We start from the raw sequence: 16350 nt of genomic DNA, 5'->3' as shown, positions 1-16350 counted from the left end.
ATCCCACAATTTAACTCAACTCTGACACTATCTACTTGGAAATAGCATCAGATCCCACAGGCCTCATTAAGACCCCTGCCCCTCTCACTTCAGAGGTTAGTCACAAGTCCAGGTTATCACCTGAACTTCTGACCAACTGGCTATAAATCAGAGGTTCTCATGTTCCCCTCCTTAGCTTTGATCATTTGCTAAAATAGCTCAGAGAACTCAGGAAGCCCATTTACTTACTATATTACTGGTTTATTATCAAAGGATATTACTCAGGAACCGCCAGATGGAAGAGATGTATAAGGTAAGGTATGTGGAAAGGGACATGGAGCTTCCATGCCCTCTTCAGGTGAGCTACCCTCTCTGGTGCTCCACGTGTGCACCAACCCAGAACCTCTCTGAACCTGTGTACTTTGGGGATTTTTATTGAGGCTTCATTACATAGGTATGATTAATTAAATCATTGGCCATTAGTGATCCACTTAACCTCTAGCTCCTCTTCCCTGCATGGAGGTCAGGGGGTGGGGTGGAATTAAAAGTTCCAACTCTCGGGACTTCCCTGGTCATCCAGTGGGTAAGACTCCGTGCTCCCAGTGCAGGGGGCTCAGGTTCGATCCCTGGTTGGGGAACTAGATCCCGCATACATGCTGCAACTAAGAGCTCGCATGCCACAACTAAGAGTCTGCATGTCGCAACTAGGAAGTCCTCATGCCGCAACTAAAAAGATCCCGCATGCCACAATGAAGACCCTGCGCAGCCTAAATAAATAAATAAATAATTTAAAAAGTTCCAACTCTCTAATCACCTGGTTGGTTCCCCTGGCAACCAGCCCTCATTCTGAGGCTAATCCGGGAACCCCCAGCCACCAGTCATCTCATTAGCATACAAAAAGACACTTAGCACTTAAGAGATTCCGGGGGTTTTAGGAGCTCTGTACCAGGAAACTGGGACAAAGACCAAATATATATTTCTTATTATAAATCACAGTATCACAACTCCTCTATTGTTAGAATAGTTGTCATTGTGAAGACCCTGTGCTATTGTGGTTTATTTTTTTAGTTAGCTCTGCAAATAATGAGGCTAGTACAGAAAAGAAACAGTGAATTATGTAAAGCAGCTATTGATTTGGGAGAAGGATAGCCTTTTGTAAATGACTTATTTTGCTTTCCTGATGAAGACACTGTTAACTGAAGAAAACCGTGTTTTATTCAGGGACCTTACTGAGTACTATACAGCCCAGGAAACAGCCTCTCAGATAGCTCGGAGGATCTGTTCCAAACAGGTAAGGGAGGAGCCAGGATATATAGGAGTTTTTGCAGGAAAAAAAACCCAAATGTGTAGTCGAACATCAAAAGATTACCGCTAATCACAAAAACCAGACCTCTCAAGTTAATGAATTTAGCACTTTTCTATGTCTGCGAAGATGCAAGAGTCTGGCTCATTGAAATTATTCCTTTGATATGCATTTTAACTATCTATGTGCATATCATGTTTTTCTCCATCTGAATTCTCCCCAGGGCACACCTTGGGTTGGGGGGTGTGGTTACATTGGCGGCTGATGGCCGGCAATATTCTTTGTTTCCTGGAATGGCAGGCAACGTTTTTTTTTTTCCACAGCGCCTCCTCTTGGTCGTAAATTAGACCAAGGTTTGGGAAGCATTTCTTGACCAATTTGTCCCAAGGTGCTAAGAAGGCTCATTCCTAGGTCAGATGAGGATTGTGTTGACAGGCCACTCAGTGTGCTAAATTTTGGATTAGGCCCTGTTAATAACCTAAAATTCTCTGGATCTTCTGTTTTACTAGTCTGGTATGATCCAGGGGATGTTTTCCTTTGTTGCCTCTTCCCACATCTAGAGTTGCACTATTACAGTTAATTCTATATAGAGTTAAATGTATGACCTACTATCTCAAGATGTTTAGCCATCATTAATTTTGTCAAGAGGCCTTGTTACACATTGGGTAAAAATCGGGTTACAATTGGGTAAAAAGCATATATATATTTAACTGGGGTAAATGGAGTGGACTTGTTTGGGGCCCTTTAATGTTGGGGACCATAGGGGGTCCCTTTGGCCCATCCAACCTTAGGTAGTGTTGTATCAAAACCTTTTGTTTTAATCCCATTAACATCTGTTTTATTTATCCCATTTCTTAATAACCATCTAAAGATTTTTATCCTTTTGGGACGAGTCCCTTTAAAATTTTCACCTTTTTGGAAAGAAATCTATAGACTTTCTCTCAGGTTCTTATCTTCCTGTTAATCAACCTAACTAACAATTAATCTCCTGTTCATTAGCATCTGTAAGACCCATTGAGGGTAGGTTGAGACCACAAATGAGGCTTCCCAAACTGGTTTTTTTGTTTTGTTTTGTTTTGTTTTGTTTTAAACTGAGGGAGTTCTTAGGTTAGCTATTTTTTTTTTTACCACCTTCTAATTTGTTTTTTCATACGTACCAATAAAATGGCTGTTTATGAGAGCACTCTAAAAATTCACCAATTTAGACGTTTCCCCAATTTAAAGGATCCATCATCTGGCCCTTGATGAGATATATGTTAGTAGTGACACAAATCAATAACACGCTAGAGGCGTCCCCACAAGAGAGTGCAAAGGATGCAGCCTTCACAAGATCTAGAAAGTTTACTCCCCAAAATAGTCTAAGAGAGTAAAGGACCTTCGTTGTACAGGTTGACACAACGAAGGTGAGGATGACAAAGGCCCCTTATGGGCACCTCGTATGACAAATTTCCCTGAGAGTTGGCACAGCCAAGCCAGAAAAAGAGACTGCTCAGGACCCCAGTCTATTTGATTGGCTGCCAAATGTAAACCATGTGTGTACCTTCCAGAGGGCAGAGACCAAGCTCTCAAATTGAGATTATCAAGAACCTCATTTTTAATTTGTAGTAAAATTTTACAACTTTATTTTTTCACAAAAGTCAACAAAGTTCAAGTATGTTAGTACAGGTCTTTAACAACAACAACCACCACAACAATAATAAAGCAATACAGACACAGAGCACAGAGTTTGGCTTAAAAAACTATATCTTTCTGGATTTTATATATTATTTGTTCTTCAACAATGTCTTGTGAGTTCTCATATGTCTTGGTGATAAGAGACATTGTAGAACATTATACATAGGATATAATAAACATTTTCTTTCTTTTTCTCATATAACTTTCTCCATTAATGGCAAAATGAGATGGGGGAGCATTTTACCATTCTCTCTCTTAATATTGCTAGCAAAGAACTGAATATAGAGAGAAGTCGGAAGTTTTCCACCTAGGAGAGAATTGTGGAAAGTGTCTGGTGGTTATTTATGTTTTCTTTTTTTCCACATTTCACTCACTTTTACTTGGGCATGTGACTCATGTCCAGGACCAGGGGAGCAACATTTCTTCATAACTCATGGAATTAAATGCTTACACCCAATTTTGCTGGTTTTTTTTCCTCCTAAAGGGAAAACCCTGCTAAGAACAGAATGAGACGGAAAGACTTGCAGCTAATTATGCTAGCTGTGTCAATGGCATAGCCCCAAGAAGCCAGCTCTCCAGTCCCTGAATCATGACTGCGAAAATTGGCACTGTGCTGTTTAGCTCCCTAAGGGATGTAATTATTTTCTCCATGATACCCAATACTTGAAATGACCTCAGCAAAAGCATTTCTTTTCTTTTTTTCCCTTCCTCTAGTGTGTGGCAAAACAAATTGCATTTGTAACAACTAGACATTCCCGAGGCCTTGTCCTCGCTGGCGGATGGCCTGAGGGATACTGCTGGTGCAAATCAAAGAGCTCAGTGGTTCTGCTTTGTGCTGTGCTAGGCAGAAAAAAACTTTGCCTCTTATCACCCCATCTTCCTCCAGCAAAAACCTGAGAAATGAGACATGCTCAGTGGTTCAGAGTACTCGGAGTACTGTCATAATCCCGAAAGGTACTGTCCTACCTTGTCCTCTTGGTGGCTGAGGGACTCAAGCCAGAATAGATGGATTCTTAACCCTTTTGAAGGACTGTGTAGTTGTCCCTAAAATACACATCATCTACCTGGTCTCTAAGGTTACTTCAGAGTTTCTTAGTCGTTGCCATTGTTCCCACGCTCTCTGTGTCCTTCCACAGGCCTGATGTTTTCTTCCACTCTGTTTCAGGGCTCATCGTCGGGGTGATCCTGAGGTACGGCACCACTGCCACCAGTGGTCACGACAAGTCACTCAGCTGCACTCAGGAAGACAGGGCCTTCAGCACCTTATTAGTGAATGTCAGTGGGAAGTTCTTCGAATACACCCTGAAAGGAGAAATCAGCCCTGGCAAAGTCAACAGTGTAGAGCAGAACGACATGCTGAGGAAGGTGAGCTCGGGCCACTCAGCCACTTTGGTCCTGACGTGGTTTTTGATTTTCCGATTCTGTCTCAACTTTGTGAACAGAAATCTTTTCACACTCCTGGAACATCAGTAACATTCCTGGCTGTCAGTTTGGCTAGGAAGCTTTTGGACTGTGATGAGAAGGAACCAGATTTGAACTTGAGCCTTTTAGCTTTGTCAGACTGATGTGGGCCACCAGTGGTGCAGTGGGTTCGTACATCCCACTCAGCTCCTCTCTCCAACTCCCATCTCTTTTTGATTATTTCTCTTACTCTCGTTATGGTTTAGGGATGAGATTGTTTCTTTCTTAAATTAAGATTGGTTTCTTATTTTTCTTTTAGCTTGTTAATAATCAGTGTTCAGAAGTGTTATTCTTACTTCTTCGTGGTTATTTTACCATATTCTACAAACATTTATTGAGTTTCCCACTCTCATTGGTGATTGATGCCAAAGGCTTAATGAATCTTCAGAGGAAAAATGTCTTGTTGTCTTAGAATTTGAGTCCACATGTTGTTTTTCATTTAATGTTGGGGGTAGCTAAAATACTCCACAGGAAAAGGGATTATATATCTCTTCACTTCACTTGGGTGATTTCCAGGATAAGCACAAGATCTGTATTTATCCACATACATTCTAGTACCTTATACACCCGGGCTTATCAGCAGGAGGGCTTCCGTATAAAGTCTGGGGATCCAAGTTGTGGGAGACCCCTTTAATATGTGAAAGCTTGCAGTCAAAGAGTGTAGCCTGTGCTCCAAAAATTAAATTATTATTGTTCTCAGGATCTGCCATAATCCTTAAAGAAAATTATTCTCAACCTGGAGCGTTCAACATGCCCATCTTCTCTCTGTCCCTAAGGGCGGGTCCTAGCGAACTCTTGGCTCTCAACCCTTCATAAGAATGCATGGGATTTCCATAAACATTTGTGAAATTAAATGCAACTGAGAAGGATACCCAGTGTAATACCACACTAATGGCTGTTTACATTTAATAATTAGAATGGAGATTTAAAATAATTAATTGAAATAAGAGCCAGTTAATCTACCAATGTGAACAAATTCTTTAAAAAGGTGAGGAGGCTTTGTAGAATGTTTAATTCTTTTCTGGATGTGATAGGGCTTTGCTGATAGTTTCAGAGTGATTTCCCTGATTGCCTACAGGTAGTTTTAGTCCCCTTAGAGTTGATGAATTTATGTTGATATTCAGGAAATCACTAGCACCACTGGAGACTTTGATCTAGTCCACATTACGTATCACAAATGGCTGGTCACTCAAAAGAGACTTAAATTCAGTAAGATTATGTCTATAAATCATTATGTGGTAGGGTACAGGAAATTAATAAAGAATCATGCCTGCATCTTTTATTGTAGTTGAACCTTTATAAAGGTTTGATAAAAATCAAGATGTTTTCATTTCTTGTTGAAGAACATTGACCAGAAGCTTTCTGTGAGTTCTCAAAATTGCACTGAATTGTTGTGTCTTAATACATATTCAACAACACACCAAGAGTAGAAGGCAGAAGTGCCGTGTGGAGAAGAACAGGCCAGTGCTCATGGGAGCTGTGGCTTCTCTACTGTGCTGACTCTGTGATTTTTTCACATTGATGTCATTTGTTTTAAATATTCAAACTTTAGTCAGTGGCTTAAAATATTAAGCAAATATTATGGCACCGATTGGTATTCAACAAAAAATTGGCTTTTTTTCTTTTTAAACTTTTAGGTAACATTTGATCCAGAGGTCTTTTTCAACATTCTGCTGCCTCCAATTATTTTCCATGCTGGATATAGTTTAAAGAAGGTAAGGAATTTTTGCCAGTATTTCTTAAAGCATGGGAATCTCTGCTTTAATTTTCCTGCACAATATTCTAGTTTTTTTCCTTCTCTCAGATTGCTTATTACTGTGTTCTGTACCCACTCAAGAGACTACAGTTGACTCATCATCAGTGACTCATTTCTGTTTTAAAGTCTGGAACTCTCATCCATTGCTGGTGGGAATGTAAAACGGTATGGCCACTCTGGAAAACATGTTTGCAGTTTCTTATAAAACTAAAGTTGAAATTACCATATGACCCAGCGATTTTATTTCTGAGGATTTATCCCAGAGAAATGAAGACTTCTGTTTATACCAAAAACTGTACATGGTTGTTCATAACAACTTTATTTGTAATAGCCCCAAACTGGAAACAAACAAAATGTCCTACAATAGGTGAATGGTTAAACAAGCATCCGTACCATGGATACTACTCAGCAATAAAATGGAACAAACTATTGATACACAAAACAGCCTGGATGGATCTCAAAGGCATTATGCTGAGTGAAAAAAATCCAATCTCAAAAGGTCACATACTATATGGTTTCATTTATATAGCATTCTAGAAATGACAAAATTATAGGGATGGAGAACAAATTATTGGCTGCCAGGGGTTAGGGATGGTGGGGATGAGAAGGGGAGGGGGTGGCTGTGACTATAAAGTGGGTAGCATGAGGGAAATCTTCATGGCAGTGGAACAGTTCTGCATCTTGATTGCAGTGGTGGTTACAAGAATCTACACATGTGATAAAATGACATAGAACTATGCACACACATTGTACCAATGTCAGTTTCCTGGTTTTGATATTGCACTACAATTATGTGAGATATAACCAGTGGTGGAAAATGTGTGAAGGTACCATGGGACCTCTCTGCACTATTTTTGCAGCTTCTGTAAATCTATAATTACTCCAAAGTAAAAAGTTAAAAAAAAATCTATCATTATTGAGGGAGGGTCATTGTGTTCAGCAGCAAGGTTGGGCCTAAGCCCCTAGATATTTAAAATACCAAATACCTTTATAAATACTGTGAGTGGCTCCCTTCCTCCCCACTGTGGGACTATTCTGTGAAAATTTAGCCTCCAAAAAGGCCTACTTCAGATAACAGCCAAGGACCTTGTTTCAGCTGTCTTTCTGAAAGGGGACTAAAGGAAACCTTTTCAGTGAGCCTGGAGAAGAGAGATCTTGGCTGCCAATAAAACTCAGTAACATCCTTAGGAAGTAGAGAATGCCTTCAAAGTTGATAAACCTCTAGATAGGTCAGTCAAGGTGAAAAAAAGAGGAAAGAAACAAATTACCTATATCAGGAATGAAAGAGGGGACATCAGTATAGACCCTTCATACATTAAAAGGACAATAAGAGAATAATATGAACAACTTTGTACCAATAAATTTGACAACCCAGGTGAAATAGACAAATTTCTCGAAAGGCCCAAATTACCAAAACTGACCCAAGAAGAGATGGAAAACTTGAACAGCCCTATATTAATGAAATAAACTGAGTTCATAGTTAAAAACCTTTATACAAGCCCAGATGGCTTCACTGGTGAATTCTATTTAGCATTTAAGGAAGAAATAATGAGTCCTACACAAAATCTTTCAGAACATAGAGGAGGGAACAGTCCCAACTCATTTTATGAGAGGGTGCCTGCCCATCAGGCTGGTTCTTCTGTCAAAGCAACTCTTCAGTTTTCAGAAGGTTTTTAAACTCTTCCCAACCCACGCAAATATAGTTATTTATGGAGCATATGATATAAAGAACTTTGCATATATCCTTTATTTCGGTTTTTATATACGTTATTTCTGATCATCACAGAAACTCTAAGAATGTGAGGGTGGTAGATTACCTCACACCCCTCTCCCCCAGGTTTCCAACTCATTTATAAACAGACACAAGGAGCTAACTGGCAACTGAATGATCAATTTATGACCCAAAGTCCCTGGTGACGCATCTTGGATGATATAGTTTAGCCCTTGGTAATGGGACTCCTTACTGCCGACCTCATGAATTGAAGACAGATGCCCTTTAGCCACCAAGTCGGTCACAGTCACAGATAGGGAGGCTGAAATGGAGAGATCCTAGAAATTGCTGGGCCTGCCAAAGGCTGCCTCTTTTGCTCATAGCATGGAGGCCACAGGAGCAAGAGCACTCCCCCACTTTTCGTAAGAGAGTCAAGGCTACAAGTCAGGGTCAAGCCAGTCTCCCCCTTCAGAGATCACATGGCCCCTTCTTACTGCATCACCTTCAAGGGAGGAGGGATGGAACTTAAGTCCCCTCTCCACAATGGATGCTTGAGGAGCAGGAGGCTGTGTTTCTGCACACCAGCCCAACGCACATCTGGACACTCACAGACATGTAGAGAATGTCCTGCATTTTACTGATGATGAAGCCAAATTGAGAACGATTAAGTGACGTTTGAGGTTATGTAGGTGGTGCAGGACTGAGTCAAGGTTATGCCTGTCTGTCTGACTGGAGGGCCTAGGGTTGTTCCTCTGTGTTACATTCTTTCCAGATATAGGTTTTCTGTACCAAAAAAGTATCCTTTTTCTGACTTATTTATGAGGTTGCCAAAGTAATCTGAATCTATATGTCAGCTATTGACATGTAACAAATGGTAGATGATCTTACAGGTATAAATAATGTTATTCTTTATCTAAATAAAGAGTTTGGGAGCTGCTCTTAAGATCAAATGGGTGATGAATAATTTGGTATTTTAAATAACTAATCCTAATGTATAAGCAAGGTCATAGTTGATTTAAAATGAAACCAAACCATTGGTTGTGAGAGCCACTCTAATGGCTAAAAAAAAACCTTAGTGTTTGCAGAGCCTTCCCTTTGTCAGCTTCATTTTCTCAGAAGAAAAACAAATAACAGGCTTTGCCGGTTAACCAATTTAAGTTGTTTTTGAAATGCTAGTCTTAAAGGTTATTATTAGCTCTTAGTTTAGTCTCTTCCCTTTTTAATCAGGCACCTAAATAGTTGGTACTTATGTGGTTGCCATCTCTGATTAAATGTGTAATAAGTGTTTCACAATTTAACCTCTGGTATGTAAACAGATTCATACCCTTTGACCTATGTACATGTAGTTGTCATTCAGACATGGGCCTTCATTTTTCTAACTTGAAAAATGTACCATGGCCTTAGCTTTGATTTTGTGCTACCACTCAGTTTGCTTAGAGGGCGTTGGCAGGGAAAGAATTCACCTATAGAAGCTTTCATGTTTTGTGAATTTCCCCCAGTACACACACACCATGTTCAAATTTGTCAGGGGAATGGGCGATGATAAGGTTTCCCAAGGAGTAGGAATGTAAGGCTTAGAATGGTACAACTAGGAATTGGGATGCCAGGTGGATTTTCATTGAATGCAAACCTTCTCATCCTGATCTGTTTTAGGTTTATATTCTCAAAGGCTTTACCAGGGCATGTCATCTCCTTTTGTTTCTTTTTGCCATTCTATAATGGAAAGGGAAAAGAAGGGAGAGACTGAACCAGTCATGGCCATGTGAACCACACGTGACTGTGAACTGTTAAGGCCAAATAAGAAGATGATGAAAGATACGGGATTCCACTAGACACCTCCCGTCCTTCTTCCCTAAAAGGATGTGGTGGGAATCAAGAAGGGCATCTTGTGTGGTGAGAGTGCAATGCCTTGGGGTCAGAAGACTTGCTTTCCAGTTCTGGTGCTGCGGTTTGGTAGACATGTGACTTCAGGCAGCTCACATCACACTTTTGAGCCTTAGTTGTCTCTCATATAAAATGGTCCAAAAAACACCTTCACGATGAGGTTGTTGTGAGAGTTGGATGAGCTAATATGTGAAAGTACTTTGTAAACTATGAAGTATATGATGAAATACTAGGTGTAATAATATACAAATAAGTGGCATGTTATACCTTTTCAAGGTGCAATAAAATTCCAGTTCATATCAACAGATATGAATGGGATGGGTAATGTGTGTGTGTGTGTGTGTGTGTGTGTGTGTGTGTGTGTGTGTGTGATTTTAGAATATATCATGAATGCATTTTTGGTGGTAGATTTACATTTCTAATTTTCTGCTTTGGCTAATATCATAAATACAAATTTACTTAATATATTCAAACCAACCATAGGAATGATTACCCAAAAGAAAGCCGAGTGGCAAGGGAAAGCACATCTAGGATTAAAATTTTGCTCCTGGATACTTCGCATGGGTTTCATTGGTCTCATGTCTTGTCCTTGATGCACTCCCTCCTTGGTTTAAGCACTCGGTGGAGCTTTTAAAGGCAAGTAGGTCACAGTTGTTGGTTTTTTTTTTTTTTTTGAAGTCTAATTTTTTTTTCAAAACAGTGGCATATAAATGCATTAGCATTTAAAAAAGGCTGAGGACAATGACTGATTTAGGAGGCAAACCTAATGTGTCTATAATATGTACAGGCGGTACCTTCATTTGATGACTGTCAGTGTGGGAAGCCCTTGAAGGATTCTGTTCTGAGCAGGTGGTTTAGGGGCACTAGGGATTCTTTGATGCCTTCTTCACAGCCTCAGAGAGGGGCAGGCATTGGGGAAGGCTGAAGCCAAGGTCTTAGGTCCTCTGTCTGGAATGCAGGCCAATGGTCGCCTGCAGCCCTTTGTCTGATCAGACTTGGTGATGGCTGCTTGATCCAGGCTGAGTGCTTCTTCTGTGCCCTCTCTTTCCCTGATGGTGCTTGGCTCACATGCTGGGGCACTCCTGCCTTTTAAAATTTCTAGATAAAGTGTTCCTGGTTCCTGTTTAATTAGGGTGTTTAGGGGATTTCGTTTGTCTGTTTTTGTTAAATAGTTATGATTGTCCAGTGTGAACAGCTTTATGCCTTGAGAAGTAAGGATCATGTCTCAGGGTCCCAAGAACAGGGATTTTCCCCATCAGAATATCCACAGGCCCAATGATTTATGAGAAGTAAATTCATATGTGTGTGTGTGTGTGTGTGTGTGTGTGTGTGTACATACTTATAAATTTGCCCATCTTAGATGAACTACCTGTTTCTTGTTTCTCCACACCTATCTCTATTTTCCCTCTTTCCCAGGCTCCACAAAGATTAATTCAGATGAATGTCAGAAGACGCCTCTGATGCTGAGTTAACCAGAAAGCTCCTTAGCACTTTCATAGCTTATTAGTTTCAAACTTACATCTGCAGTGTTCTTCTAAGGTACCACCAGAACTGGAAGTGACTAGTTGAATCACTAGGGTAAAATAGTTTGGGTTAAATCTGTGAAAATGATTGGTCTACTTACACACACATACTCACACACACACACACACAAAATGTAATTTAATATAATCAGCCAGAGTAGTTTTTTCTGAAATTTACTAAGGCCTTGCTTGCTCGCTCACTGATTGGTAGGACAAAGGAGATCTTAAAACCGTGATTTTCTAAGGCTAAATAGCATTATTCAGGAGTAACTTCAGTTGTTAATTAACATAATGGAAGCAGTAAGTAAAGTTTCACTTTTTAGAGACTTGTAGTGTTTCTGATGTCCACTGTCAAAATTCACAATGTGATTCCTGCTTTTTTGTTTTATTCAGAGACACTTTTTCAGAAACCTTGGGTCTATTCTGGCCTATGCCTTCTTGGGGACTGCCGTTTCCTGCTTCATTATCGGGTAAGTGACTCTTTGTCATATAACCAAATTACCACACTTCCAAAGAGATGAGATCCACATGGGTCCACAGAATCCAATATTTTCCCCAGCTTTATTGAGATATAATTGACACATAACATTGTGTAAGTGTAGGGTATACAGTGTGTTGATTTGACACATTTATAAATTGCAAAATGATTACCACCATAGTATTAGCTACCACCTTCATCCGGTCACATGGTTACCATTTCTTTTTTTGTGGTGAGAACATGTTAGCAACATTCAAGTATGTGGTACAGTATCATTAGCTATAATCACTGTGTTGTACATTAGATCCCCAAACTTATTAATCTTGTTACTGGAAGTTTGTACCCTTTGAGCAGCACCTCCCCATTTCCCCCGCCCCCCAGCCCCTGGCAACGGCCAGAGTCCAGTATTTTGATGTTTGTGATGATTGTAATTAAGATCTAGAGTTACATTGTCCAGTGTGGTAGCTGTGAGCCACGTGTGGCTACTTAAATTGAAATTAAGATTCATTAACATTGAAATAAAATAAAACCTAGTCCCCAGATCTTAGTTTCTAATAGCATTCTTCAATGAAAAGAACCAGGGCCCCTTGCAGAAATGGCTGATTCTAGGGCTGGGGCAGCAAATATGCAAAATGACAATGGAGCATCTAATAGTGTCAGAGAGTAAGGAAGTGCTCAGGAAACAAACAAAAAGGATATGGAGCATGTCAAAGGGACACAGAGCCAACCTGAAACACCCCCCGTCTCTAATGGCTAAAGAACAACATAAGAAATAACATTGTTTTGGATCATCACCCGAAGTATAAAACAAATATATTTGAGTCTATACTGATATAAATAAATGATTGGATGAATAAATAAATGGAGGAGAAGTGACAAATCTGTGCAGAAGAATTCCAAATAGTTTATGCAGATACAGTCCCCCTCAAGGAGATGAAGCTTGGGCCTTCCCCCCTTTGATTGTGGGCTGTGCATGGTGACTTCCTTCCAAAGAGTACAGCATGCAAAGGAAGAAGAAAGAGTAGCTTTACAGAGGAGAAACCTGGCAAACACTACCTCAGCCAGATGATCAAGATTAACACCAAAATTGGTAAATCATGTTGATACGCTGTACCTTTGATATCTGTGATGAGAATGGCACTTACGCTGTGTCTTCCTCCCAAAATCGCATTACCTCAGTCTAATCATGAGAAAGAAAATCAGACAAGTCCCACCTTCTGCAAAATACCTGACCAGTACTCCTCCCCAACTGCCAAGGTCATCAAAAACAAGCAAAGTCTGAGAAACTGTCACAGCCAAGAGGAGACAAAAGAGATATGATGACTAAATGTAATGTGGTATCCTGGATGGAATCCTGGAACAGAAAAGGGATATTAGGTAAAAACTAAGGAAATCTGAATGAAATGTGAACTTTAGTTAATTTAAAAAAATTAGCTGGAAAGCTGGAGATAAAAGCAGGAGCCTTTTATGCCACCAAAACAGGAGGGGCTTCGACTTTGTCCTTTAAGAGAGACAAACCATTGAAGAGTGGCAGGTTAGATAACTGGTATTGGTGACTGTAGGGAAAACGCTACCACGGAGAAGTCAGATCTAAGCTTATGATAGAAGGAAATGGAGAGGAAGGTCTAGTTTCAAGAAATATTTAAAGGGTAGGTGAAAGAAGCCTTTGATAAGCAACAAAGAGCAAATCAACTCTGTATCATAGAATCCCTGTGAATTGAAATATAGCTGTTTAAGTGTCTGGAACAGTGTCAATGTCTGGCACACAGTAGGCAAACACTAAGTTATAGCTATTTATTCTCAAAAGGATTCAATTCTGCAAATAGTTCTTGAATTTCTAGCTTCGTCAATCTACTGTTCTAGACACCTAAGGTACAAAGATGAGCAATGATATGGTCTTGACCTTTAAGAATCTTATTATTGGGGGTTGGCTGTAGGGTACAATGAGTCTATTCTGTGGCTATTTATTTTTGGCATTTTATTCTTTTCGATGCCGTTGTAAATGGGATTTTCTTAATTTCTCTTTATTCTGTGGTTGTTTTTATTCCCCTAATCCCTACAGCTGCTACCAACACACACACACACACACACACACACACACACACAGACACACACACACCCTTAATAACATGTACTAGGCCTTTTAACACTCTTCACTCCTCCCAATTTGTCAGCTGTCCTGTAGGAAATGTGCTCTGGCCAAGTTGAAATATTAACTTGGTGGTCCTTCTTGGGCCATATCACATTCTGCACAGTATAAGGAGGGCTGCTGCTGGCCTGCCTAACCCATGCAAAGAGTGAGAAGCCAGATATGTCAATGGGTACGCTGATGTTTTAATGGGATGTTCAAAGAGTTTTGCCTCTCTTCCCTTCTTTGAAATAATTATTGGCAGAGAAGGTTGACCAGTTGGATCTTTGTGGCCAACCCATTTTTTTTCTCTCCAGCTTCATCCAGTCTACTCATTTACGTGACTTTAAATGCATTGTCTTAGAATCCTGGGAGTTTTGTAGCAATTCATTACCCATTTTGCAGGGTTCTTTCTCTTCCTTTCTTCCCTACTACCCATTTGCTTAAAATGCCCTAACTGTTGCTAATTGAGGATCATACTTTATAGTTGTAAATAAGCACAGTTTTTTAAAATGGAGTGTTCAGATATTTCAGCAAGATGACATTATCTGCAGACCATTACTTGGTGCCAAAGTCTTATTTGCACATGTTCCTGGTAAGTGTCCAACCACAGCAGCTGCCCGACGTTTTCACAAACCTCTCTGGAAGTGCAGTATTCTAGTACTCCTCTGCTTGCTCATTTGCCAGGTTACTCAATTAGGTGGGTTTTCTTTTCTTTTCTTTTTTTTTCCCTTCTGACATAGTTTACCTTCCCTTCTTACAGAAATCTCATGTATGGTGTGGTGAAGCTCATGAAGATTGTGGGGCAGCTCTCGGATAAATTTTACTACACGGATTGTCTCTTTTTTGGAGCAGTTATCTCTGCTACTGACCCAGGTATTTGCATATTTGGCCTTACCATTATGATGTTTTATTATTTAAATCTTAAAAAGTTCAGAGCAATCATTAACTTTCATTACAGTAAGGAGACTGTAGTGTTAACATGGAACAGTGGAGGAAGAGACCAGTAAGTGGTCTAACAGACTTAGATGGCTTTTCTAAGAAGGGCCTGCATTTCCCTTTTCTTCTTCTTCTTATTATTGTAAAAAAAACCCAACAACATAAAATGTACCATCTTAATCATCTTCAGGTGTATAGTTCAGCAGTGTTGAGTATATTCACATTGTTGTGCAACCAATCTCCAGAATTTTTTCATCTTGCAAAACTGAAACTCTATACGCATTAAGCAACATCTCCCCACTCTCCCCCCACCCCACCCCCCAGTCCTGGGCAACCACCATTCTACTTTCTGTCTCTATGAGTTTGACTACTGTAGATACCTCATATAAGTGGAATCATCAGAAGTTGTCTTTTTGTGTCTGGCTTATTTCATTAGCATAATGTCCTCAAGATTCATCTATGTTGTAACATGTGTCAGAATTTCCTTCCTTTTAAACCTGAATAATATTCCATTGTATGAATGTACCGCATCTTGTTTATCCATCCATCTGCCAACAAGCACTTGGGTTGCTTCCACCTGTATTTCTCTTTTTGTCTTTCATTTTAGAATGTCTAATTTAGTCATAATTTTTACACTTAGACTGTCTTTTTTCTCAGTGTTGTGCTTTTGCATTCTTTTAGGAAACCTATCATTTGGTTTAAATAATATCTTTGCTTAGTAGAAATGCACACCAGTACCTGTAGTGAATGTAATTTAATTTGTAAAGTCCTTTTGTGCAATGTTCCTGCACACTGTGATGTGGTTCCTATTCATAAATCTCTTACCTTGTATTTTTCAAGTGTTAGTTGAACCAGTTCTTAAAAGTGGAATTATTATATACCCTTCCTCCCCTGCAGCTCAAAACAAACAAACAAACAAGCTCTCCTCTCCAAGTTGGAACCCATAATTGAATCGGTTCACATAAAGTAGTTATGGCTATTCTTTCCTCTAGTGTTAACCACTGAGAGTGCCATTGCAGGGAAAGAATTTATGGAGAAAGCTGATCTTGTTCTTACAGTACAGATGGAAAGGCCTTTTCATTGTCTATGATGTCCTCTAACATTCTGGACAGTAATGATCTCTAAGATATGCAGATTCCCACCATGCCCCACCTCCACTTCACCATGCCTCTTGGGGGGTCCTCTAGATCAGCGCTACCCAATAGACCTTTCTGTGGTGATAGAAATATTCTATAGTCTTCCCAATCCTTTATGGTAGCCAGTAGCTACGTGTGGCTGTTGAGCACTTGAAATGTGTGATAGTGCAACCGAAGAACTGATTTTTGAATTTTATGCCCAGTAATTTAAGTTTAAATGGCTACATGTGGCTAGTGGCTACCGCATTGGATAGCACAGCTCTAGACAGTTGTGTGGCTCTGAAAACTCTTGATGATTAAAAACCATTGATCTCTCTCACCGCCCCCCCTATTTTATTTTAAATTTTTTTTTCTTTTTTTTTTTTGGCCGCACCACGA

The 16350-nt window shown here is 39.9% G+C and overlaps 1 protein-coding gene across 1 annotated transcript in view; it reads left to right on the top strand.

Annotated features, from left to right (window-relative positions):
- SLC9A7 (solute carrier family 9 member A7) overlaps window positions 1-16350 on the top strand; it is a 145405-nt gene that overhangs the window by 71731 nt on the left and 57324 nt on the right. Inside the window, exons 2-5 of the mRNA XM_068532887.1 lie at window positions 4122-4321; window positions 6055-6132; window positions 11685-11761; window positions 14661-14773. Coding sequence (XP_068388988.1) covers window positions 4122-4321; window positions 6055-6132; window positions 11685-11761; window positions 14661-14773 — 468 coding nt within the window. The remainder of the gene's footprint in view (window positions 1-4121; window positions 4322-6054; window positions 6133-11684; window positions 11762-14660; window positions 14774-16350) is intronic.

Source organism: Eschrichtius robustus, chromosome X (assembly GCF_028021215.1).
Source record: "Eschrichtius robustus isolate mEscRob2 chromosome X, mEscRob2.pri, whole genome shotgun sequence".
NCBI lineage: Eukaryota > Metazoa > Chordata > Mammalia > Artiodactyla > Eschrichtiidae > Eschrichtius > Eschrichtius robustus.
This window is presented reverse-complemented; position numbering and strand designations above follow the sequence as displayed.